The sequence below is a fragment of the Physeter macrocephalus genome, chromosome 6 (genome assembly GCF_002837175.3).
Source record: "Physeter macrocephalus isolate SW-GA chromosome 6, ASM283717v5, whole genome shotgun sequence".
NCBI classification, from domain to species: Eukaryota; Metazoa; Chordata; class Mammalia; order Artiodactyla; family Physeteridae; genus Physeter; species Physeter macrocephalus.
Window position 1 is genome coordinate 28,214,372 of NC_041219.1, and position 26,881 is coordinate 28,241,252.

General features: G+C 37.0%; 1 protein-coding gene across 1 annotated transcript in view; it reads right to left on the reverse strand.

Annotated features, from left to right (window-relative positions):
- Positions 1-26,881, reverse strand: part of CEP83 (centrosomal protein 83) — a 126,036-nt gene that overhangs the window by 40,697 nt on the left and 58,458 nt on the right. The window contains exons 4-7 of the mRNA XM_007104760.4: positions 19,969-20,061; positions 17,968-18,099; positions 7,677-7,928; positions 4,946-5,077 (exon numbers count right to left, since the gene is read on the reverse strand). Of these exons, the coding sequence (XP_007104822.1) occupies positions 4,946-5,077; positions 7,677-7,928; positions 17,968-18,099; positions 19,969-20,061 (609 nt within the window). The remainder of the gene's footprint in view (positions 1-4,945; positions 5,078-7,676; positions 7,929-17,967; positions 18,100-19,968; positions 20,062-26,881) is intronic.

A 26,881-nucleotide genomic window follows, 5' to 3' on the forward strand; every position in this document is an offset into this window, starting at 1 on the left:
AACTACTTCTATTATTAAAGTAGTGGTATATGCTCAAGCAACATGCATTCAAATTAACTTATCTATGGACCCTGATGAGTTTTTCTTTAGTGCCACATTTCTAAAATACTGAAATAATGAATGCACTCACACTAATAGTAATTAACTTCCAAAATGATATTAAAATTATTTTATTAAAATGGAAAAATGTATATGAATATTACTTAGATATGATGAATAAAAACACTTTCTATGAGTAATATGAACCAAATCCCAAATAGTTATAATAAAGTTTCTTTCTGCCTCTAGATTCCTAGTTCTTAACTTTTGTAATCAAGCATCAAAAATCCCAGGAAAACTAGGGATCTTTTCTTAAATAAAATGCACAATGTTAAAATGCTGCAAATAATTTGAAGAGATTTACAATCTTCTTATGCTTCCGTGGGCCAAGCTACCCTGTTCTGCTTTTTTTTTTCCACAATATGTTTTCCATGTAGATTCTGGTCTTTATATTGTGAATTTGATTTATGCTTTTGACACAACAGAAGTACTCAGAATATTAGCTAGTACTAATAAAACTTTAAGAAATGTAACAAAGTAGCAACAGTAAGCATTTTATAAGGGTTCAGAATCTGTTAAATTACACACACACACACACACACACACACACACACACACACACACACACAAGAAAACAATGTACGTAAGCAAGAAATTCAAATAAAGTTGAAAAAATGTATTACTCAAGAAGCTCTTGATGTAAATTCCAAACAGGCAGTACTCAAACTCTGATCTTTTTCAAAGGTCTGAGATGGTATGACCTCATAAACTTAGCTAATAAGGTAATTCTGTGGGATGACTTCCTTAAAACTGTACATTTTATTGAAGTTCTAAAGCTCAAACACCTCATAACAGGAAGAATTTATCTCATTGAATATTAGATATCTTTAAGGTCATCATTTTTAGTCCACCTTTGGTAATACTTTTTAATCCAAGACACCGATAGTCACAATGACATAACTCTGTTCAAAAACCTAACAAACATTTACAGATTTGAATAACTTAGACAAATACACCCCAGGTGTTCCTCTGCATTGCAAACAACCATTTGTGAGAAAATTGATGAAAATTTCAAGTTGCAAAGAAAACTGTGACAATGTTTGAAACATTATTTTAAAATTTAACCTTCCAATGAAATCTTTTTATATGCAAGATCTCAAATGAAAACTTGGTTTGTCTAAAGTTGGTGGGTGGTTTTTAATAAACCATTTATAATAATGCAAGTGTGCCTTTAAAAAGACAGGCAACTCTTAGCAATGTGTGTTCATAAACATATAATCTGGAAGTGTAAAAGAGTATGTATTTGCCATGGAAAAAACTGGGTAGACTATCTCCCAAGGGTGGCATCTAATACATCTAATATTATGGCTTTGGCTTTTCAGGCACAGAAATCAAATTTTGTCACCACACCTAAAGACCACTCTCAAGGTTAGACTCACATTACTAAAGTTTACAAAGAGTGATCTATAAAACCAGAATGTCAGTTTATTAATTATGAGAAAAAACTATAATGGAAACTAGAATACTCTAACTCTGAAGGACCAGTGCGTTCTCTCTCCCTGTAGACAAAATTACAGAGGAAATCACATAACAGTCAGAAAGTTGCTTAGGGCGCATGCAGTCAGAACAAAAGGACTGGGATGAATCGATTATTTCATGGCCACAAACTAAAATAGATTGAGGTATTCCTTTCCACAGTAAGAATGATCTCTTCAATGGGACCAGAATACTCACACTCTGCCAACTAAAACTCTCTCTTGCCTCTGTCATAAACACTGTTTGACTGTGGACAAGGAATTTATGATGAATACATTACTCCTCGATAAGTTCATATATTTCTACCAGGCTACAGTAAATTCCCTCTGGTCTAGAAACCATTTTGTTTTTTAAGGTGATTTTACATAACTCTGCTGATAGAAATATAATACATGATCTCACTGATTCAGACATCAATCTTATTTTCAAGTTCTTAGAGCTGACCCAAGTACTACTAATAATAGCTAATATTCAGGTGATTTTATATTAGACCTTATGCTAAGTGCTTTATGCATAATATCTCATTTAATCTCTGCCACACTCTATAACGTAGGTATTAGTCCTGTTTTATAAAGGAAAATGCTGAAGTCTTCAGAGAGAAAGTAAATTGCCCAAGGTCACACAGCTAGCAGGAGGAAGAAATGGAATTTGAATATGTCTGACTCCAGAGCTGATATTCACTGCAGTAGTCTATAAAATACTTTCATCATTGCTATCCTACTTCTGGTTACTGGATTCCTTATATACATTGCATTTGAGGGGGAAAAAAACCTCTAACTTCCTGAGAAAACTGTATATAAAAGGTGTTCAAACCATTATATTCTTTTAAAAATAACAAATGCAGATCATGCTGCTGCTATTAATTTACTCATTTAACAAATATTTATTGTCTACTGTGTGCCAGCACTGTTCCAGGAGCCAGAGATACAACAGTAATAAAAGCAATGTCCCTGCTCTCTTGGAGCTTATATTTGAGGCAAAGGGAGTAGAAAAGACAAAAATAAACAAATATATCAGATGGTGTTAGGAGCTATGAAGAAATATAAAGCAGGTAAAAAAGACAGAGAATAAGGCAGAGGAAGGGGGAAGATGGTATTTTACAAAGTGAAGAAAAAAAAAGTCCTCTCTGATAAGGCAATGTCAGAAATGGGTGAGGAGGGGGCTTCCCTGGTGGCGCAGTGGTTGAGAGTCTGCCTGCCGATGCAGGGGACACGGGTTCGTGCCCCGGTCCGGGAAGATCCCACATGCCGCAGAGCGGCTAGGCCTGTGAGCCATGGCCGCTGAGCCTGCGCGCCCGGAGCCTGTGCTCCGCAACGGGAGAGGCCACAACAGTGAGAGGTCCGCGTACCGCAAAAAAAAAAAAAAAAAAAAAAAAAAAATTGCTAAAAAGAAATGGGTGAGGAGGGGCGTCCCTGGTGGCGCAGTGGTTAAGAATCCACCTGCCACTTCAAGTACGAATGTTGGCTACAAACCATCGTAGTATTAACAGTACCTGTGACAGATATTTTCATATAATATTACATGTTTTGTAGATATTTCAAAATATCATTAATACTTATCACTGCTTCAAAATTATAGTAATTTTTAAACTCATCATGAGATTTGGTTTTAATGCATTAATAAACATATTTCTGTATCAAAAAACAAACAAACAAACAAAACACAGAATCCACCTGCCAATGCAGGGGTCACGGGTTTGATCCCTGGTCCGGGAAGATCCCACATGCTGTGGAGCAACTAAGCCCATTGCACCACAACTACTCACCCTGCGCTCTAGAGCCCACGAGCCACAACTGCTGAGCCTGTGTGCCACAACTACTGAAGCCCACAAACCTAGAGCCCATGCTCCGCAACAAGAGAAGCCACCTCAATGAGACGCCTGCGCACCACAACAAAGAGTAGCCCCCGCTCGCCACAACTAGAGAAAAGCCTACATGCAGCAACAAAGACCCAATGTGAGCAAACATACGGAGGTTCCTTAAAAAACTACAAATAGAACTACCATACGACCCCGCAATCCCACTACTGGGCATATACCCTGAGAAAACCATAATTCAAAAAGAGTCATGTACCAAAATGTTCATTGCAGCTCTATTTACAATAGCAAGGACATGGAAGCAACCTAACTGTCCATCAACAGATGAATGGATAAAGAAGATGTGGCACATATATACAATGGAATATTACTCAGCCATAAAAAGAAATGAAACTGAGTTATTTGTAATGAGGTGGATAGAACTGGAGTCTGTCATACAGAGTGAAGTAAGTCAGAAGGAGAAAAACAAATACCGTATGCTAACACATATATATGGAATCTAAGAAAAAAAAATGTCATGAAGAGATTAGTGGTAGGACACAGGGAGATCAGCTAGGTGGTTTGTGACCACTTACAGGGTGGGATAGGGAGGGTGGGAGGGAGGGAGACGCAAGAGGGAAGAGATATGGGAACATATGTATATGTATAACTGATTCACTTTGTTATAAAGCAGAAACTAACACACCATTGTAAAACAGTTATACTCCAATAAAGATGTAAAAAAAATAAAAATAAAAAATAAATTAATTTTTTTAAAAAAGAAATGGGTAGGGAAGAAAGCTATATACATATGTAAGGGAAGACCATGCAAGGCAGGCAAGTGCAAAGGCCCTGAGGTAGAAGTAAGCTTGCTCAAAGAAGAGTGAGAAGGCCCGTGAGGCTAGAGCAAAGTGAACGGGAGGGAAAATGGACTATGACGGCTGGGGAAAGATTGCAGGGGCCAGATCACACAGAGCTCTGACAGGGTAGAGAGTAAAGAGACCAATTAGGAGGCTATTGTAAAAACTGGACTAGAGTGGTCACAATGAAAGCGGCTAAGAATTGGTCAGGGGCTTCCCTTGTGGTGCACTGGTTAAGAATCCGCCTGCCAATGCAGGGGACACGGGTTCAAGCCCTGGTCCGGGAAGTTCCCACACGCCGCGGAGCAATGAAGCCCGTGTGCCACAACTACTGAGCCTGCGCTCTAGAGCCCCAAAGCCACAACTACTGAGTCCTCGTGCCCCAACTACTGAAGCCCGCGCACCTAGAGCCTGTGCTCCGCAACAAAAGAAGCCACCGCAATGAGAAGCCCACGCACTGCAATGAGGAGGAGCCCCCGCTCACCGCAACTGGAGAAAGCACGCACGCAGCAAGGAAGACGCAATGCAGCCAAAAATAAATAAATAAAATTAAAAAAAAAAAAGAATTGGTCAGATTCTACATGTATTTGGAAGGTAGAATAAGATCAAAAGAGACTTCAATGTAGGGAACTAAGCTATTGAAACACAAAATTCCTTTGTCATTATACAGTCTCAAGTAGTCTAAAGAATAAAGCAAATACTTAAGACAACTTACTTTACTGGTCAATGTATTTATTTCCCGTTCAGCTTTATGCAATTTACTAATTAAAGTAGTGTTTTGTTCATTGCTTGATTGTAGCTCTTTTTCCAAGCGTTCAGCCTGTAGTTTAGCTGACTGTTTTTCAGCCTTTTATTAAAATAAAATATTTTAAAATTTGTTGACAATTTTTCAATTATATAAAAACAAAATAAGCACTATTTAAATAAATGTAATAATCATACTACCCAAAATTATTCAAAACCTCAACAATATTAACATATATCGAAGTAACAAGAGTTTTCACAAAGCAATTGGTAGAATTCAAATGCAAGATATTTGCTCCAGGAAATATGCAACAAAGTTATCTGGACAAACAACTTATCAACAGCCACCACCAAGATAAAACCCATACACTTCTCTCATGAGAGAGCGTACCTAACACACTCACTTGATACCTATTTACTACTATTGTGGACATAATTCAAACAAGCATTTTGGGGGATTTCAAGTACACAGCAGATATGAAAAAGCATATTACAAGGTAGAGGAGAGGGCTTATGTGTAGTACTAAGAAGTGAGAACTGAAAATCTAAAATCAATGGAGATTAGAAAACAATCCCCAAGAGATTAAAAATTCAAAATCCTCAACTAATCTGGAGCTTCTGAAAGTATGGGCAAAGAACTCAATAACTCCTGAACTCATCACATAATATTCTTCATGAAGTAAGTTGTCAAGAAAATTTCCAGTTGGTAATACTCATAGTGCTCTTTAATTAGAACGGGAAAACTAAATGCTTTTTAAAAATACTTCTATTCAAAATAGTTAAAATGAAAACATTTTGCATTTAAAGGAAAAGCTTCAGTTCTGCAACAGCTCATTTCCTATATATCTTAAATATGATAAGGAGTGTATTCAACAAATAATTCAGAAAAAAACCCCTATTTCCCTCACATAAAAAATGATACTCTTCAGGCACAATGACAAAAAAAAAAAAAATCAAAGAAAGGCAGGCTACCTGTCATGTGCGTATTTTCATTTCATCTGACAAATGATAAAATGAAATACAGGCTCTTGTGAAAGAACCTCCCATCTTTTGTCATCATTCAACTGGTCCTGAAAATAATCACTCTAAATGACCTCAACGCAAAGTTTCACATTGAGATCACACACCATACTCAATCACAGTCATCCCACTGTCACTGTGTAAATACATTAAGGATGGAAGGATGGCAACATAAACACTTCATTCTGAACTGCCTCATGTCTAAGGTCCAATGATACTGACAATTTTAATTCAGGAAACCACTAAATACTGTCAGAAGCTTCATCCAAAAAATAAAAAGGTGACTTCTACTCTTCAAAACATATTAATGTACTTCTTGTACCAGTTTGCTGTCTGGAAAAAAATCACTACTTTGGATTTGGATATTGGATTTTAATTACAAACTAGGTGCACACTAATTTCCCTCCAGTTCAAATCACTTCACAACTATTCTGAAGAAAACTAAACAAAACATTTTGGACTGCTCAAAATAAATTTTTAAAAACTATCAAACTAGTATATTTGTTACATGTAAGACACTAAGGACTAGGAGGAATAAGCATTATCTCAATAAAACTGTAAAGGGGTCCAGAATATGCCACTGTGGAATAAGAATTATTTGGAGCGGAAGGCTTTTGAGAATCAGCAGACACAGGACAAAGTTTTTTCCTGAACTCCTCTTATCTGTCTAAAAGTAGAGCCTCTAAAAAGAATTTAAGTGTTAGAAGTCCCCTCCCCAGGGGTTTCATAACTAGGGAAAGCCAACTTCTATCACAGAAGACAAGAAGTCAACACCAGGATAAGAAAGCACCTACACAAACAACATCACAAAATTGTCATATCTGCCATTTGTTTTCCTAAGGGCCCGTTTATCTTTCCTAAAAGTCATTTGTTTCCCTATAAGTGTGCTTTCTCCCCCTCTCTCTTCCTTATTAGATTGGTATATACACCCCAAATTACTACTGCCTCTTTGAGTCACATTTTTCTGTGAACTGCTGTTTACATACATGAATAAAAATCTATCTTTTCTCTTGCTAAGCTGTCTGTTGTCAGTTTAATTCACAACCCTTAAACTCTGAACCTAAGAGGATGAAAAAAAAGTTTTTCCTCTCCAACAACAGAAACAAGAACTTTCATAGGAGAATACCTCTAGGAGTACCAGCTTAGCTCTGCCAGTTCTTTTCTTTCTCTAATGAACTCAGGGAAATAATTCAGTAAAGGCTTACATGCATTAGTAGCCAAGTTGAATTTTGTAACTCCAGCAAGAAGCTGTCATAAGATATATAAGTATGGTACTTCTGTTGAAACAGGATTTACGATTTTAAGATCTTGAATCGCAGTGTAAGGAAATAACTAGGAAGAAATTGCTCTTTCTGGTTTGAGATGACTTTAGTCTTCAGAAACTCAATTTTTTTTGAATTTTGCATATTCTACTCTGTGGCATTGTAAAAGTTAAATCATTTCAGATAGGCGACATGACTCCCAAAGAATAAATAATCCCTTTGTAAATGTAGTAGCATAGCTATTGCTTATGAATCAAGAGCTTTCTTCTTTACAAAAAGTATATATACTCTTGGGATTCCACAAATGCGTCAGCATTAGATTGGTGAGCATACATTTATGCCCTAAAAAATCAGAGGCTTGTCAACTGCACTTTAAAAAAAAGTACGCAATAGTCTACCGGGAAGCAATTAAAACCTTACCTCCAGGGATCTGACTGTAGCCTGCATCTCAGCCAACTGCCGCACCTGAATTCTCTGGACATTTTCTACCTGAGCACCAGAATTTTCTTTTTCAGCTCTCAATTCTGCTACTTCAGCCTCTAAACCTTTTAATTTCTGACACAAATGGACTTTTTCTCGAACAAGCTGCTCCACTCGTTTGCTGTCTCTTGTGGGATCAACACTAAGCAGCTGGTTATGTAGTTCTTCTTTATCTTTCTCCAGTCTTGCAATCTGATGACAATTTGAAAGAAAGCATACAACCTTAAATTATCAAATTTTCAGCCATGAACATGCTTTACAAGTCAGTAAATTAAAATTAAAAATTGTACAATATGAAAAAAAAAAAGCTCAGGTGGTAAAACGAAGTACAAAGGAAAAAAATCCTAAAATGTCACATTCTTCACTCTGTACTTGGCATGACTCAAATGTGAGGGCAAGGACCTTGTCCTATTTTCCCTCCATCTCCCCGTGGTGCCTAGCACAGGGCTTCATCAGTTGCTGCCTAAAATTCAAAATTATAAATATACTATAAAATAATAATTTAAAATATGTCAAGTATTTTAAAATTCATCAGAACATTACAGGGGTTTATGCAAGATCATACTGATCTTGCATAAACTGATTACTCCTAAGCTTTTTTCCTCATGTGACAGTAATTCTTGGGCTATATCTATACTAATAAAATCATCTATTCCAAGGCAACTTAATTTACAAAAAAAGCTGCTTGTCCATATAAGTAGCAACAAATGTGACTGATGAGAGCTTTTAAATAATAGCTGAGAGTTTATTAAAGCCCTAGTTGTAGTGATGGCCTAGTTCTTAATTCTCAGATCCAAGAAAGAGCTGAAAATCATTACTCCAGGGCATGTAGACAAATCACCGAAGAACTTGTTGAACAAAAATACCAGTGGTCTTCTCATTCACGCCAACCATCGCTGCCAGATCTCATGTGCCTCCAAATCAGGGGATTTCAAACTGCTTCCTAACCTCTGAGGCACTTCAGAGGCCCCTCACCTCCAGGAATGAGGGTCCAAGTAATCACAGTAAAACTCATTCTTTGGGGCTTCCCTGGTGGCGCAGTGGTTGAGTCCGCCTGCCAATGCAGGGGACGCGGGTTCGTGCCCCGGTCCAGGAGGATCCCACATGCCGCGGAGCGGCTGGGCCTGTGAGCCATAGCGGCTGAGCCTAAGCGTCCGGAGCCTGTGCTCCAAAACGGAAGAGGCCACAGCGGTGAGAGGCCCGCATACCACACACACAAAATGAAACAAAAAACTCATTCCTTCCCTCTGCTGATCTCGCCAACTCCCTATCCCCTACTATCACCACCAACAAACCTTTGTTGTTAACCACAGCAGCTCCTCTTTTTAGTCTCTTTTTATATGTGGGGTTTCTTCAGGTGATTTAACTTAAAGATTCAGTTGTTTAAAAAAAAGAAAAAAGAAAAAGAAAGTTAGAAGCAACGGCTACAAACAGCACCAGGGGTTGTTGCAGCCAGGATGAGCTTAGAAGGCTCACTCTAAGCCAAAAGGACTTAAAGTAATGCTCTGCAGCCTGGGCAAAAATGGCTCAAGAGATAACTGATTGCTCACATTACTATAAGTGAATCTAAGAAGTGTGAGACCTCCACCTCAGGGCAGAATGTTTTCCTCATCTGTAAAATGAGAGGTTAGAATGAGGCCCTCTAAGATCCCATTCAGTTCTAACATGTAGTGATTCCAGTTTGGTTTTGGACATTAAATTGAAGCTGAATTAAAGATGTCAATGGGAGGGCTTCCCTGGTGGCGCAGTGGTTGCGCGTCCGCCTGCCGATGCAGGGGAACCGGGTTCGCGCCCCGGTCTGGGAGGATCCCACATGCCGCGGAGCGGCTGGGCCCGTGAGCCATGGCCGCTGAGCCTGCGCGTCCGGAGCCTGTGCTCCGCAACGGGAGAGGCCACAGCAGAGGAAGGCCCGCATACCACAAAAAAAAAAAAAAAAAAAAAAAGATGTCAATGGGAAATATAGGTAGAGCTATCCACAGCAGGCAAATGCCATTTCTTCCCAGAAAATAAAATTTATTATAGAAGGCAGCTGTAAAATTCAGAGTCAAGCCCTCAAAAACTCAACTAATTAGTGTCTATTTTTCCTCCCATCCTTTACATAAACATTACCCAAGGTTTGGTCTCCAACTACCTTTTTCCCTCCATATTATCTTTCCTTCAGCCAGGTGTATGACTTTGTGGAAGTCACTTTTTCACTTTGGCATCAGTTAAAATGAAGGGCTGGGCTGGAAGATCTTTTAGAAACCACTTAGCTTTTGCATGAGGAAATCCAAATATTGTCCTACTGTGCTATCAGAGGTGTGGCAGCTCATAGATATGAAACTCGGGTTCAAACAATGGTGCCCTTTACTGAGTACTTAATATGGATCAAGTGCTAAGTGTTATATATAAAATTGCATTTAGTAACAATAATTTATCTTGTAGTCTTCATTTTACATATGGGATAAGAAAGCTAATGTTCATGACCAGCATGTTTTCTATGTTATTGCTTCCTCCAGTAGTTTTAAAAGGCATCTATGTGATAGCTGAAGTGAGAGCTGAAGCTCTGGACTAGCTAATAGCAAATTCAGGATTAGATCTCACATTTATAACCCCTCAACAAGAGTTCTCTATCAAGTCACTCCTCCCAAAACTGGTAATCACTGCCTTCTAACTTCTCTATTCATTCGTTCATGCAACAAATATTGAGTACTTACTGCGTAGGCAGCACTGCTCTAGGTATTAAGGATACATTAGAGAACCTAGCAGATAAGCAGAGACAGCCAGCTGGCTCTCAGTATCTAACAGGATTGGTTCCAGGACCTGCTACAGATACCAAAAACCAAGGGCTCAAATCAGTCCTCTGTATGGGCGGGTTCTACATCTGCCGATTCGACCAACCGTGGATTGTGTACAGTTGACCCTTGAACAACATGGGTTTGAACGGTGCGGGTCCACTTATATGCAGTATTGTATGTGTATTTATTTTTTAAAATCCAGGTATAAGTGGACCCACACCGTTCAAACCCCGTGTTGTTCAAGGGGCAACTACAATCATAAAACCTCTGTTCTGGAGGAGCTCGTATTCAATCACTGCTATCCATTCTCTGGGTAAAGATCTTGGACACAGCCTCAGCTCTCCCCTTTTCCTCCAATCTCAGATTCACATGTCATCTCCCTTGAAGTCCTGAATTCCCTAATGACATATGATGTTCAACATCTTTTCAGGTGCTAATTTGCCATTTGTATATCTTCTTTGGGGAGATGTTTGTTAAGGTCTTTGGCCCATTTTTTAATCCAGTTGTTTGTTTTCTTATTGTTGAGCTTGAGTTCTTTGTATATTTTGGGTAACAGTCCTTTATCAGATATATCTTTTTCAAATATTTTCTCCCAGCCTATGGCTTCTCTTCTCATTCTCTAGAGTGTCTTTCAGAGTGGAAATTTTTTACTTCAATGAAGTCTAACTTATTATTTCTTTCATGTATCAAGTACCATATCTTGGTGGCGTATCTAAGTCATCACCAAACCCAAGGTCATCTAGGTTTTTCCCTACATTATCTTCTAGGAGTCTGATAATTTTAAGTTTTACATTTAGGTCTATAATCTATTGTGTGTTAATTTTTGTGAAGTTGTATGCTCTGTGTCTAGATCCACTTTTTTTTTTTGCATTTGCATATTTAGTTGTTTTAGCATCATTTGTTGAAAAGACCATTTTTCTCTACTCTGCCTTTTCTCCTCTGTCAAAGAACAGATGATGATATTTCTATGGGTCTATTTCTCAACTCTCTGGTCTGTTCTATTAATCCATTTGTCTGTTCTTTTGCCAACAGCACACTGTCTTGATTACCATAGCTTTATAGTCAGTCCTTCAACTTTGTTCTTCTTCAATATTGTGCTGGCTATTCTGGGTCTTTTGACGCTCTCTATAAACTTTAGGATCAGTTTGTCAATATCCACAAAACTTGCTGGGCTTTTGATTGGGACTGTACTGAACCTACAGATCAAGTTGGGAAGCACAGACATCTTGGCAACATTGTCTTCCTCTCCATGAAGGTGAAATATCACTCCATTCATCCTTTGATTATGTTCATCAGATCTTCATTTAGATCTTGTACATAGTTATTTTAAGTATTTCATTTGGGGGGATGCTAATGTAAATGATATTATGTTTTTAATTTCAGATTCCACTTGTTGATTACTGTCATATAGGAAGTGACTGCCATTTGTATATTAACCTTGTATCCTGCAACTCCACTGTAAAAGCTGGATTAGTTCCAGGAGTTTTTTATTGATTGTTTCAGATTTTCTGCACAATCATGTATCTGTAAGCAAAGACAGCTCTATTTCTTCCTTCCAAATTTGTATGTCTTTTATTTCCTTTTCTTGTCTTACTGTATTAGCTAAGACTCCAGTACAATACTGAAAAGGACTGGTAAGAGGGGACACCCTTGCCTTGTTCCCTGATTTTAGTGGGACAGCTTCTGGTTTCACACCACTAGGTATGACGTTAGTTGTACTTTTTTTATAGATGTTCTTTATCAAGTTGAGGTAGTTCCCCTCTAGTCCTAGTTTGCTGCGAGTTTTATCATGAATGGGTGTTGGCTTTTATCAACAACTTCTTCTGTATCTATTGATATGATGATGTGAGTTTTCTTATTTGGCCTATTGATGTGATGAATTACATTAGTTCATTTTCTAATGTTGAACCAGCTTTGAACGCCTGAAATAAATCCTACTTGTTCATGAGGCATTATTCTTTTTATACATTGTTGATTTCAATTTGCTAATATTTTGTTGAGGATTCTTTATTATTTTTAAAATTTATTTTATTTTACTTATTTTTGGCTGCATTGGGCCTTCGTTGCTGCACACGGGTTTGCTCTAGCTGCGGTGAGTGGGGGCTACTCTTCGCTGTGGTGCGTGGGCTTTTCATTTTGGTGGCTTCTCTTGTTACGGAGCACGGGCTCCAGTAGTTGTGGCTCGCGGGCTCTAGAGCACAGGCTCGGGAGATGTGGCGCACGGGCTTAGTTGCTCCACGTCATGTGGGATCTTCCCAGACCAGGGTTTGAACCCGTGTCCCCCTGCATTGGCAGGCAGATTCTTAACCACTGTGCCACGACAGAAGCCCTTTGTCGAGGATTCTTGCATTTTTGTTCATGAGAGAGTTTGGTCTATAGCCTTCTTGTAACGTCTTTGTTTGGATTAGGTATTAGGGTAATGCTGGCTTCATGGAATGAATTAAGAAGATTCCTTCTGATTCTATCTTTTGAAAGAAACTGTAAAGACAGGGTATAATTTCTTCCTTAAATGTTTGGTAGAATACAACTATGAACCCAGTCTTTTTATCCTGGATGTCAGACATTGTGAATTTTATTTTTATTTTATTTTAATGCTAGGTTCTTTTGTACTCCTTTACATACTTTTAAATCTGTTCTATTATTCAGTTAAGTTACTTAGGAATAGTTTGATCCTTTCAAATCTTTCTTTCACACTTGTTAGGCAGAACCAGAGTAGCCACTATTGTGGGGCTAATTTGGCCCTACTACTGAGATAAAATCCTTCCGAGTCTTCTATGCAATGCACCACGCATTAGGTGGCCTTTCCACTCTGGTGGACATAAGATGAGGCAATCTCAGAGCTCATTTTATTTGTTTCCTTCTTTTAGGGATCACTGCCTTGTACTGCCTGTTTTCTAGTGTCTAAAAACCACAGTTTCCTATATTTTGTCCCAGTTTTTAGTCAGCACCTTAATTTAAATTCAGTCCCTAAAACCCTACCATGGCCAGAAGCAGAAACCCCCAGACTACCTAGATTTGATTCCTGGCTCTACCACCTACTAGCTGTCCAACCTTGAACCAGTCTCTCAGTGCTTCATGAGCATTTTCTCATTTATAAAATGGGAATAATGATTATCTAATCTCTAGGGTTGTTGACAAAATTCAAAGAATTATAAAGTGCTTCTCCCAGTAAATTAAATACAAATTTGTTTTCTTTCACTTCTTCAACTTCTGTAGCTTCTCATTTACAAATATGAAATCTATTTTAAAATATCTACTATATTTATTATGAAAATTAGTACTACGATTAATGCTGTCAGGTACTGAGAGTGATAATACCATTAATTTGAATATTTACTATTTGTCAGGGATTATGGTAAACATTTTGCACATGAAATTCCAAGTTCCCTGATCTTTGTTTTTAAAATCAAGTTAGCTTACCTTTTTATATTCCTATTATTCCAAGTTTCCCCTTTTCCCCTATATGTATTAGAATTGATTTTTCCTGTATCAATGATGGAAAACAAAAACATTTTCTCATTTACTTACACTAAGAAGATGGTAGCACTTAAATTATTTACAGATTTAAAGTTCATATTTTAATCTAATTTTGGAAGATAACATCTCCTTTCCTTAAACTCTTTACTTTCTCCTAGTAAGAGAAAGATAGTACTAAGAACTTTCATGTATTTGCCTCCAGACATAAATATGGAAAGATCAGACGATGGGATGCAAGAACTGCTGGGAAATGAGGTGATGTTCAGTGTCTTTAGAAGAATTCTACTCAAACTGAACAAGAGAATAGCGATAATAAACATATGCCTTTTTCAGGCCCCGAGAGGTCATGAGTGTAGTAAAAGAAAGACAACTAACTGTGACTGATAGGAAAAGCTAGGGCAGAGAGCACCTGAAAGCAGAGCAGTCAGAATGATGGTGAGCTGAAGATGGGGGATGCAGGCACTGTAATGAGATATGCCCTCAAAATACTTAGAGGATCTAAGTGCAGACCTGACACTGAAAACTCTAACATGCTCAAGTAAAGGACAAGATCATATACTCAAGAAACCTCAGCATGTGGAACTTTAAATAATGATAATAGCAGCTACCATTTATTGAAGGCTTACTTTGTGCTGTCTAAGCACTTTACACACATTAATTTATTAAATCCATAAAACAACCCCATGAGATAGATTTTATAGATGAGGACATTTTATAGATGAGGACACTGATGCACAGAGAAATTAAATCAGTTCCCCATGTCATGCTAAATGAACATCTAAAATGTTTAAAATTTTACAGGCAAAAAGTTAAGTTTTTGAGATATTAAAAACTGCATTCACAGCAAAGTTTAATGAGTAAAATTTCACAAAGCTCTTCTTAAAAGTTTGCTAAAATCAATTCCAGAGAATTCCAACTGTGAAGTAATTTAATTTTAATTTGGGAGACTTTTATCTATTGTAATGTATCAATAGTTCAGAGTAATCTGAGAAGGGTGTAAGTTAGAGAACTTGAAATATTTCAGATAACGGAACCCACCTGGACCTAAAGCAGCACTCCAGGTAGAACTTCAAAACCTATCAGAACAAAAAAGAAGTGTTTTGAGAGATTTCATGATGTCCACCGACAAACATGTCAGGATAAGGACCCAAAGAAGGAGCGCATTATCAGTTCTGTGCTACCAGTGCTAAAATGAAAAAACAGCATGTGGTAATAGGGACCCAAAGAAGTTCTCCTTTTTTGCTATAGGAAATTTGGCTTCTCACCAGCCCCATACAAGCCAAGGTAGAGCTCAGCCAGTTTGGAGAGCATGATGGAATAATGTCAGAGACCTATCACTATGTATTGTGTCACTGACAGTTTTTCATATGATGCAGTGCTCACTGCCCTTTCTCTAGATCTTAATATCTCCATTGGATTACTCTTTCACTCATTCAGGCTACATTACAATCACCTGTATCTAAAACTCTTTGTACTGCTCTTCATTACTATTTGCAGAATAATATAAAATCAGAGTCCTAATAAAATATAAACACAGTAGTACCAATTCCAAATAACAACTATATATGTAACTTCAGAATTTCATCTGTATACAGCCAAATGCACTGAGAAATCATGCCATTATCTTTTTCATAAAGGTATCTTCTTTCATATACCTTTTAAACTTCAAAATATCATGAGGGACATGTGAATTCCTAGAGTGCTTCTCAGGAAAACACTAACAAAATCTTCCTCAAGTATTCCCCCATGAAACAAAACACTAAAGAATATTCAGTTATTTCTTTTATCTGTAGAAGTGAAAATGTACAGTATTGTGAGTCCTTAATTAATGCAAGAAAATCCAATTATTTTTAGTACACCAAGCTAATATATTTTATACCAGTTAAAATTGTAAAATTGATAGATGGCAAGAGTAGGCTTTACTTTGAAGTTTTACTGCTGTTTTGTGTCCACATCATCTCACTAGTTTTTACTTTAATTGTATAGAGAAACTGGAGTGTAAAGATAAGTGATGGAATGAAAGCAGATACCCAATTATCCACTAATTAATATTACTCCTGCATAATCAACTATGAAGTAGAAAGGAGAGAACTTCAGTCTTTTTTTTTCACAACTCACACACACACTGTATTTTATTTTTACAAGAGATAAACTGACACCAAGCATTGTAAATGGATGACCACAACAAAAGCAACAATGATTGCAATTACCAAACACGAAACACACTCATACGAGAACTTCAGTCTTATTAGAAAGTTTTACTTTTCTAGCCTTTACTAATCATAGCTTCTTAGCTAGCCGTTTATCTGCAGATTTCTAAGAATGTCGTAAGACATTCCTATTAGAAAATTATTTAAGATGCCACTGGCACCTTAAAATTTTTAATATCATTTGGTCTTTCATGGGTGAAAAATAGAACAGCCACCAGGTTTCAGATGCAGGTTTCATTCTTTAAAAAAAACAATAAAACTAGAAACTACAGAATACAAATAATCATTACCAGATAAACATCAATATTAGATTTTAAAAGCAAAGTATAAAATAAAGCATCACTATCTTCAGCCTCAGTAGTTACTCTTCAATATACTAAATCTACATTTTAGGTTGGAAATCTTTTTATCATTCTTTTTTTTCCACAGGAAAATTTTTATATGTAGCTCCTTTAAGTCTGTCATAATTACAGACTCAAAATCTTTCAATATCTTACATAATATAAATCAACTGATCTCTCTACAATATTACAGTGGTTAGATGGCCCCTAATTAGCAATGGCAACCTCAAATCATTAATAATTTGAAACTTAAAACTCTGGGCTAGGAGTTGGGGTACCTGAGTTCTACTGTTAACTTGGCTGCTGAGTTTCTATGAGACTATGGGCAAGTCACTTATCTTGTGCTTCAGTGTTGCCATTTAAAATGAAGAAAATAAGACGATCCTGCTCCATTATCACTGACCGTAATAGACATGAGATCATATGTAAAAAAAAAAAAAAAAAAGCCATAAATAATTTTTTTTAATGAAAAAGACTATAATTATTTATGGTTTTTTGGTACCAAATTCTTAACAGACTCAAATGATACAAAGTTCATTCAACTTCTTACATTTCAAACTATCATGGAGCAATTTGCTCACTGTTAAGAAGAAATCAGTCTGATCCAATCAGTAATTGGTAAAGGAAGGAGAGTATATTTTAGCTCTTAATTCCAAATAAAGTCAATGCAATAAATGTATTATGAAGATGTGTTTGTACATAAAATGCTTCATGTAAGTACGGACAACAAGCTATTTTTTAATAAATTCAACTAGCATTAGATTTCTTATTTGAATATAGCAACATAAAACTGATATTTCTCCCTTTCCATCCTGAAAAATCACCTAAAAGCAACATGAAGAAAAAGAGACACAAACCTCGTTTTTGGCAAAATTAGGAGACAAACGACAAAATGAGAAGAGAGGCTGCCAAACTTAATAGATAGGGAATAGGGGTATAGGCTATAGGCCTCAGAGACAGAATGTTGCAGCTGTAGATGCCAGAAAGAACAAAGTGATGGTGATGGGCACACCCTAAAGTATAAATCCCCTGTTTGTATCAGTGGAAACAAGGAGCATGGGCTGACAGCCAGAGCTCTCCTGAACATGGTTTGATTCCAATAAGTAGAGGGGGACAGTGCTAAATAAGCAATCACACAGACTATCTATCTGTCTCTGCTATCTATCTCCACTGACTGGGGCAAAATAAATTTTCTTCATCTTTTAACAGTCCAAAAAGAACATTCACCAGAAAAATGTTGCTATAGAGCAGATGAAAATCATGACAAATACTTAACCATTAATTAATAAAACAATTATGCAATCAACTTTAAGTTAATCAACTTAAAGTTAATCAACTTTAAGTTGAGATTCACAAAAAATATAAAATGATAAAATTTTTATTGACTAGCAGGATAATGACTAAACTAGTATAATCAGTCACTCACCTCTGATTCATATTTTATTTTTTCTTCTTCTAAAACACGTGCAAATTCTTCTTTCTGGTGTTCAAATTCTGATTTGAGAAATGTGTGTTCATAGCGAAGTTTATTATATTCAGCTCTATACTTTTCTACTTCCTAAATTAAAAGAAGATTGTAATTTACCACAAATTTATAAATGAAATTTGTACTCACTTCAAAAATCACCTTTTCAAAAATTTTAAATTGTTTTATACTAAGAACTATTCTAAAAGTAAAAATTAAGCTTAACAGAAGTATAAACAAACCTTGGAAAAGTTCTCATGACAAGAATGCTACAAACAGAACTAGCACACTCCTGAAAAGGTATCAGTAAAACAAATTGCCATTCAATTAATCTTATTTCCTCACTGATTCTAATAATAAAAATGTATTAGCATGTCAAAACTTTTGACCTCTGGGCTTAATAAAATAATATTTTAAAATGTAGCACACCTTTCAAAATAGATTTTAAAAATTAATTTTAATATAAAATACCCCCTTAAAAGTCATAAAGGATGAATTCTAAGGAAGTAAATGATTATTTGAATGTTTAGTACAGTAACTCAAGGTTCAGCCAAATATTACAATGATAGTCCAATTCAACACACCAGTCTGAAGTATATATGTAGCACCAACTCTCCTGACTAACCAAGAACACATGCAATGCCTATGCTCCGAAATTCTGCTTCCTAACACTTCAAAAGCTGCTGGCATTCTGAATCTCAATAAAAACTCAGGCAACAGAGCAGGAAGATGGAGACACTATTCCAACATACATCAGGGAATTAACAAGGAAAGCACACCTCCTAAAATACTCAGCTCACTATAAATCTTTAGTTGAAAGATTTCTAAGCCTGTTTACAAACCAAGAAAGTGGGTTTTGTGATTTTATTAGAAACATACTTTAAAAAAAAAAAAAAACCATGCTTTTTCTTAACTTGATCACCCAGCTCAGATTTAAGTGATTTTTTATAATCCAAAATTAAATCTACTAAACCATAATGCTCTGGTTACCCACCAGGATGATATTCAAAAGATGACTTTATCAAGCCAGAAAATCATTTATAAAAAAGAGGATTCCCACAACTGTTTTGTGCAACGACAGCATCACTAGTCTACAACTTTCCAAAGGGGACCATTTTGAGGGGGAAAATATTCATTTGTATGTATAAGGCCCAGTATATTTATTAAATAAGGTAATGTATGAAATGTCTAGGATAGTACCTAATATAGTCAATATCTGTCATCTCTTCCTGTTCCCTTCAGTAAACATTTAGTCACATTATACCAACATTTCATATGAGGAGACTGATCTCAATCTGAAGAAAAACTAACAAATTTTTACTTTTCTGAGGCTGCATGAAATTCATTCTTTCATTCAGCAAACATTAATTGAGCACCTGTTGTATGCTAGCAAGTGTTTTAGGAACTTGGATTGTAACAGTGAACAAAACCAGATAAAGGTTCCTCCTCTCATACAACTTACATTCTAGCAGTTGTAAAAGGGAAAATTTTAAAAATAAGCACAATAAATATTATATAGCGTATTAGAAGATTATAAATACTAGAGAAAAATAAAAAGTAGAGCAGGGTAAATGGGTATCCAAAAGTCTAAAGAGTGACAGTAAACGTAAGTTGCAATATTAAAAGGAGGCAGGGGTTGGTCAAAGTTGGCCCTACTGTAAAGGTGAAATTTCAGCAGACTAGAAAAAGATGAGAAAATTAGCCAAGAGATACGTAGCAGGAATAACAAGTCAGGCAAAGACTTGAACTGCACCATTTCTGAAGTGCCAAAGAAACACCAAGAAGGCCAATGTGGACGGAAGAATGGGATCTGATTGTGTGCAGTCTTAAAGGCTGCTATAAGGACTCTGAGTAAGAATGGAAGCTATTGCAGGGCTTTTGAGTAGAAGAATGATGCTTTTGCTCAAGCTTTTCACAGTCACATGAAGATAAATGCACAGTCCTTCTATACAAATTACTTACTTCATCCAGACGCCTAAAACATTCTCTCATTGGAGTTTCTAGTTCTTGTTGTATTTCAGCTCGTAACAATTCCAACTTTTGTGGACTTAATACCTAATATGTAGAGAAATATAAAACAATTCTAAATATGAAATCACAAATATTAAATTGAAGAATCAAATTTCAAAGCTTCTCTAATTATGACAATGAAATTAAACTAATAGAAATTTCATGATATACCTAATTTTACAATAACCATTATATAAATAGAACCATCATTTGAAACAAAGAAACTCAATTTCAAGCTCTCAGAGATGTCCAAAATTCCATTAACATGAGGTAAAGACAATCACTGATTATTATTATTATTATTAATAGGAAAAAGTATGTTGGCAGCTAAGATTATCATGTTGGATACAGTGGCTGATTCTATTTTCTAAAGCAAGCAAAATAAAAGTATAACAATTTGGTATACCACAGGAAATTCTTCAGACTTATTTTCAGTCAGAGAAAGCTGATATTTACCAGCAAAATTAATTTAGGCTCCTCCATGTTATACTCTTATAGAACTCATATTTCAGTAAGTATTTACGTAAGCTCCTCAAAAGAACACAGTTAGTCTTTAGTCACCATGTGTTCCCAAAACCACACACTACTGCCTAGCACAAAGGAAACACTCGATTACTTCTTGAATCAATTAATTAATGAATACTGGTTGTAAAAAAAAATTTTTAAAAGACCTAGTTTGTATTTACATTAATCTCTGAAAACTAGGAATAATATTCGTTTATTTATTCATCAATACTCCAAATATCCCCAAAACTTTACTGAATGAATGCCTACTATATGTAAAGCATTGTGCAACATACTATAATCTACATAATGCATGTAAATTCCTTACATGCATTTATTTATTTAATCCCCACAACAATCCAGAATATAGCTACATTATCATACCCCTTTTCATCGAAACTGAAACACACAGAGTCAAACTTGCTAAAGATTACAAAACCTCAAAGGAAGTACATCTCTCCCCATAAAAAGTTCAAACTTTCAGGTGAAAAATAATTTATACATACGAATACCTATAAAAATAGGCAATACAGACTTACCAGAAAGGTAAAGATGAACAAAAAAGACATTTAGGACAGAAAGAATGGCACATCAAAGGAATGGGAAAACTAAAGCTTAGGTAGAACCCAAAACCAAAGAATGGATAAAATATTAAATTCCCTGGGGAGAAAACTGATCCTCAAAGGTGACCTAAAGGCATTTTAGATAGAACCACCCTAAGCACTACAGAAAATTTAGAATCCTGGGCCCCTGTGTTAATGTTGGTAGTAATCTCTAGACTCTGTGACACCAAGGCCATGCTGACACGTTTCCATTAAACGTCACCTTGGAGAGCTGCATCCTGGCTGGAAACAAAAGGGAAAGAGGTGGGAGCCACATAGTGGAAGCTTCCTGAACACCAAGTTCATACTCTTACAATTTACTCAGTATTTAAATTTTTTTTCCTTTTACTTAAAATGAATAAATTACATAAATAAAATAATTCAAACAAAATAAAATATAATATTAAAAAACTAAGTCTTGGGCTTCCCTGGTGGCGCAGTGGTTGAGAGTCCGCCTGCCGATGCAGGGGACACGGGTTCATGCCCCGGTCCAGGAAGATCCCACATGCCGCGGAGCGGCTAGGCCCGTGAGCCATGGCCCCTGAGCCTGCACGTCCGGAGCCTGTGCTCCGCAACGGGAGAGGCCGCAGCAGTGAGAGGCCCGTGTACAGCAAAAAAACAAAACAAAACAAAAAAAACAACTAAGTCTTCTTCTCACTTCAGTCATCTAGTTTCCCTCTTAGGAAGCAACCACTGTCAATAATTTATGTATCCTTCTTGAAGCAGTAATACAGATATATAAGCATATATACTACTTTTAATTTTTCTATAAAGAAAGGCATACCATACACATTTTTCTGTACCTTGCTTATTCATTGAAGGTTTTTAAGGTTAAGAACAGCATTACCATATGTATATTTTAGGAAGAAGCAAGATGGATCAAAAGTTTTGATGGGAGAGAACTGGTGGCTATGGGAAGGAGAGGCAGTAAATGGGGCTAAAGAAACCAGATGGAAAGATCCTGTTATAATATGGTTTATGATGTCAAGAGTCTGTAATAATTTCAAGTCCAAAGTGAGAAGGAATGGTAATTTAAAAAGAATAAGTAAATTTTATTTGGATGCTTTTTCAAACAAACCAACTTTAAAAATAACAAACAAGCAAAACTGTGAGAAAATTAGGAATACGTGAACAAAGACACAACACTAAGAGGTTCAAAGAAATAAGTACTTTAGGTATGTAAATGGTATTGTGGAAACACTTTTGAGGAACTGCTTTGGTATATAATAGAGATGTATACTAAAATATTTAGGGTTGAGATGATATGATTTGTTTCAAATTAATCCAGAGGGGTTGAGAGACAGAGGCAGAAGTGTTAGAAGATAAAACAAGACTGGGTCAGAGATGGTAATTACTGATGCTGGGTGATGGGTATGTGGGGATGCATCACACCACTCACTATACTTCTGTACTTGTTTGAGATTTCCATAATTAATTAAAATATTTTAATTAAAAATAAAAGTGCTTCCACTGCCAGCAGATGGCATAGAGACCAGGTTTACCCTCCTGCCTGAAACAAATAAAAGACTGAACAAAAAACAAACAATGGTTTTCAAGACACTGGACATAATTAAGCAAGAAAGATCCCTAAGAGACAGAAAACACAGAAGGTGAGCTTTGCAAAAGCTTCCTGGCCATGGCAAAGGACCACCTGAAAGGATCAGAGGGATGAGTATTTAGAGCTCACATAGAGTTCCTTTTCCCAAAAGCCAGACTTAAAACTTCATTTCAGAGAGATATGAGTAGAGTACTCAGAAGGGTCACAGCAGTGGGAAATAATCAGCATTAAACACTAACCTGTTCTCACTTAAAAAATCTTAAAAGTAAGACCCAGAATGATAAAACTGTTTCCAAGGAACTGTGTCCCAGAACAAAGCTTAAGAATATTTACCAGAATACAAAAATATCTATCACTCACCAAAGTAAAATTCACAATGTCTAGCATCCAATAAATATTTACCAGGCATAAAAGACCTAAGAATAAATTTGACCAAGGACAGGAAAACCTATACACTGAAAACTATAAGACACAGATGAAAAAAACTGAAGATACTAAAAAACGGAAAAATATTCCATGCTCATGGATTGGAAGAATATTGTTAAAATGTGCATACTACCCAAAGCAATCTACAGATTCAGTGCGATCCCTACAAAATGCCAGTGGCAGATTTCACAGAACCAGAAGAAATAATTTTAAAGTTTGTATGGAACCACCAAAGACTCTGAATAGCCAAAACAATCTTGAGAAATAAGGACAAAGCTGGTGGTATCACACTCCCTGATTTCAAACTATACTACACAGCTATAGTAATCAAAACAGTATGATACTGGCACAAGAACAGACACATAAATCAATGGAACAGAATATAGAGAGCCCAGAAATAAACCCATGCATATATGGCATTTAATCTATGACAAAAGAAGAAAAAAATACACTGCAGAAAGGACAGTCTCTTCAATAAATGATACTGGGAAAACTGGACCACCACATGCAAAAGAATAAAACTAGACAACTATCTTACACCATACACAAATTAACTCAAAATGGTTTACAGAATTCACGGCCTGAAACAGCCTCTTCAATAAATGATATTGGGGAGGAGACTGGTTCAAGATGGTGGAGTAGAAGGACGTGCGCTCACTCCCTCTTGCGAGAGCACCGAAATCACAACCAACTGTTGAACAATCATCGATAGGAAGACACTGGAATTCACCAAAAACGATACCCCACATCCAAAGACAAAGGAGAAGCCGCAATGAGACGGTAGGAGGGGTGCAATCACAATAAAATCAAATCCCATAACTGCTGGGTGGGTGACTCACAGACTGGAGAATACTTATACCACAGAAGTCCACCCACTGGAGTGAAGGTTCTGAGCCCCACATCAGGCTTCCCAACCCGGGGGTCTGTCAACAGGAGGAGGAATTCCTAGAGAATCAGACTTTGAAGGCTAGCAGGATTTGATTGCAGGACTTAAACAGGACTGGGGGAAACAGAGAGTCCACTCTTGGAGGGCACACACAAAGTAGTGTGTGCATCGGGACCCAGGGGAAGGAGCAGTGACCCCATAGGTGACTGAACCAGATCTACCTGCTAGTGTTGGAAGGTCTCCTGCAGAGGCGGGGGGTGGCTGTGTCTCACCGTGAGGACAAGGACACTGGTAGCAGAAGTTCTGGGAAGTACTCCCTGGCGTGAGCCCTCCCAGAGTCCGCCATTAGCCCCACCAAAGAGCCTGGGTAAGCTCCAGTGTTGGGATGCCTCAGGCCAAACAACCAACAGGGAGGGAACCCAGCTCTACCCATCAGCAGACAAGTGGATTAAAGTTTTACTGCGCTCTGCCCACCAGAGCAACACCCAGTTCTACCCACCACCAGTCCCTCCCCTCAGGAAACTTGCACAAGCCTCTTAGATAGCCTCATCCACCAGAGGGCAGACAACAGAAGCAAGAAGAACTACAATCCTGCAGCCTGTAGAACAAAAACCACATTCACAGAAAGACAGACAAGCTGAAAAGGCACAGGGCTATGTACCAGATGAAGGAACAAGATAAAACCCCAGAAAAACAACTAAATGAAGTGGAGATAGGCAACCTTCCAGAAAAAGAATTCAGAATAATGACAGTGAAGCTGAACCAGGACCTCGGAAAAAGAAAGGAGGCAAAGATCAAGAAGATGCAAGAAATGTTTAACAAAGACCTAGAAGAATTAAAGAACAAACAAACAGAAATAAACAATACGATAACTGAAATGAAAAATAAACTCGAAGGAATCAATAGCAGAATAACTGAAGCAGAAGAACGGATTAAGTGAGCTGGAAGACAGAATGGTGAAATTCACTCCAGCAGAACAGAATAAAGAATGAAAAGCAATGAAGACAGCCTAAGAGACCTCTGGGACAATATTAAACACAACAACATTCGCATTATAGGGGTCCCAGAAGGAGAAGAGAGAGAGAAAGGACCCCAAAAAATATCTGAAGAGATTATAGTCGAAAACTTCCCTAACATGGGAAAGGAAATAGCCACTCAAGTCCAGGAAGCACAGAGAGTCCCAGGCAGGATAAACCCAAGGAGAAACACACTGAGACACATGGTAATCAAACTGGCAAAAATTAAAGACAAAGAAAAATTACTGAAAGCAGCAAGGGAAAAGCAACAAATAACATGCAAGGGAATTCCCATAAGGTTAACAGCTGATCTTGCAGCAGACACTCTGCAAGCCAGAAGTGAGTGGCACGACATATTTAAAGTGCTGAAAGGGAAAAACCTACAACCAAGATTACTCTACCGAGCAAGGATCTCATTCAGATTTGATGGAGAAATCAAGAGTTACAGACAAGCAAAAGCTAAGAGAATTCAGCACCACCAAACCAGCTGTACAAATGCTAAAGGAACTTCTCTAAGTGGGAAACACAAGAGAAGAAAAGGACGTACAAAAAGAAACCCAAAACAATTAAGAAAATGGTAATAGAAATATCCATATTGATAATTCCCTTAAACGTGAATGTATTAAATGCTCCAACCAAAAGACACAGGCTCTCTGAACGGATACAAAAACAGAACCCATATATATGCTGTCTACAAGAGACCCACTTCAGACCTAGGGATACATACAGATTGAAAGTGAGGAGGTGGAAAAAGATATTCCATGCAAATGGAAATCAAAAGAAAGCTGGAGTAGCAATACTCATATCAGATAAAATAGACTTTAAAACAAAGAACATTAAAGAGACAAGGAAGGACACTACCTAATGATCAAGGGATGAATGCAAGAAGAAGATATAACAATTATAAATATATATGTACCCAACACACAAGCACCTCAATACATAAGGCAACTGCTAACAGGTATAAAAGAGGAAATCGACAGTAGCACAACAGTAGTGGGGGACTTCAACACCTCACTTACACCAATGGACAGATCATCCAAACAGAAAATTAATAAGGAAACAAAAGCTTTAAATGACACAAAAGACCAGATAGATTTAATTGATATTTATAGGACATTCCATCCGAAAACAGCAGATTACACTGTCTTCTCAAGTGCGCACGGAACATTCTCCAGGATAGATCACATCCTGGGTGACAAATCAAGCTTGAGTAAATTTAAGAAAACTGAATCATACCAAGCATCTTTTCTGACCACAATGCTATGAGACTAGAAATCAATTACAGGCAAAAAAACATAAAAAAAACACAAACACATGGAGGCTAAACAATACGTTATGAATAAACCATTAGCCAGACTCAACAAGAAAAAGAGGGAGAGGACTCCAATCAATAAAATTAGAAATGAAAAAGGAGACGTTACAACAGACACCGCAGAAATACAAAGCATCCTAAGAGACTACTACAAGTAACATGGTGCCGATAAAATGGACAACCTGGAAGAAATGGTCAAATTCTCAGAAAGATATAACCTTCCAAGACTGAACCAGGAAGAAATAGAAAATATAAACAGACCAATCACAAATAATGAAATTGAAACTGTGATGAAAAATCTTCCAGCAAACAAGTCTAAGACCAGATGGCTTCACAGGTGAACTCTATCAAACATTTAGAGAAGAGCTAACACAAATCCTTCTCAAACTCCTGCAAAAATTTGCAGAGCAAGGAACACTCCCAAACTCATTCTATGAGGCCACCATCACCCTGATACCAAAACCAGACAAAGATACTACAAAAAAAGAAAATTACAGACCAATATCACTCATGAACATAGATGCAAAAATCCTCAACAAAATACTAGCAAACAGAATC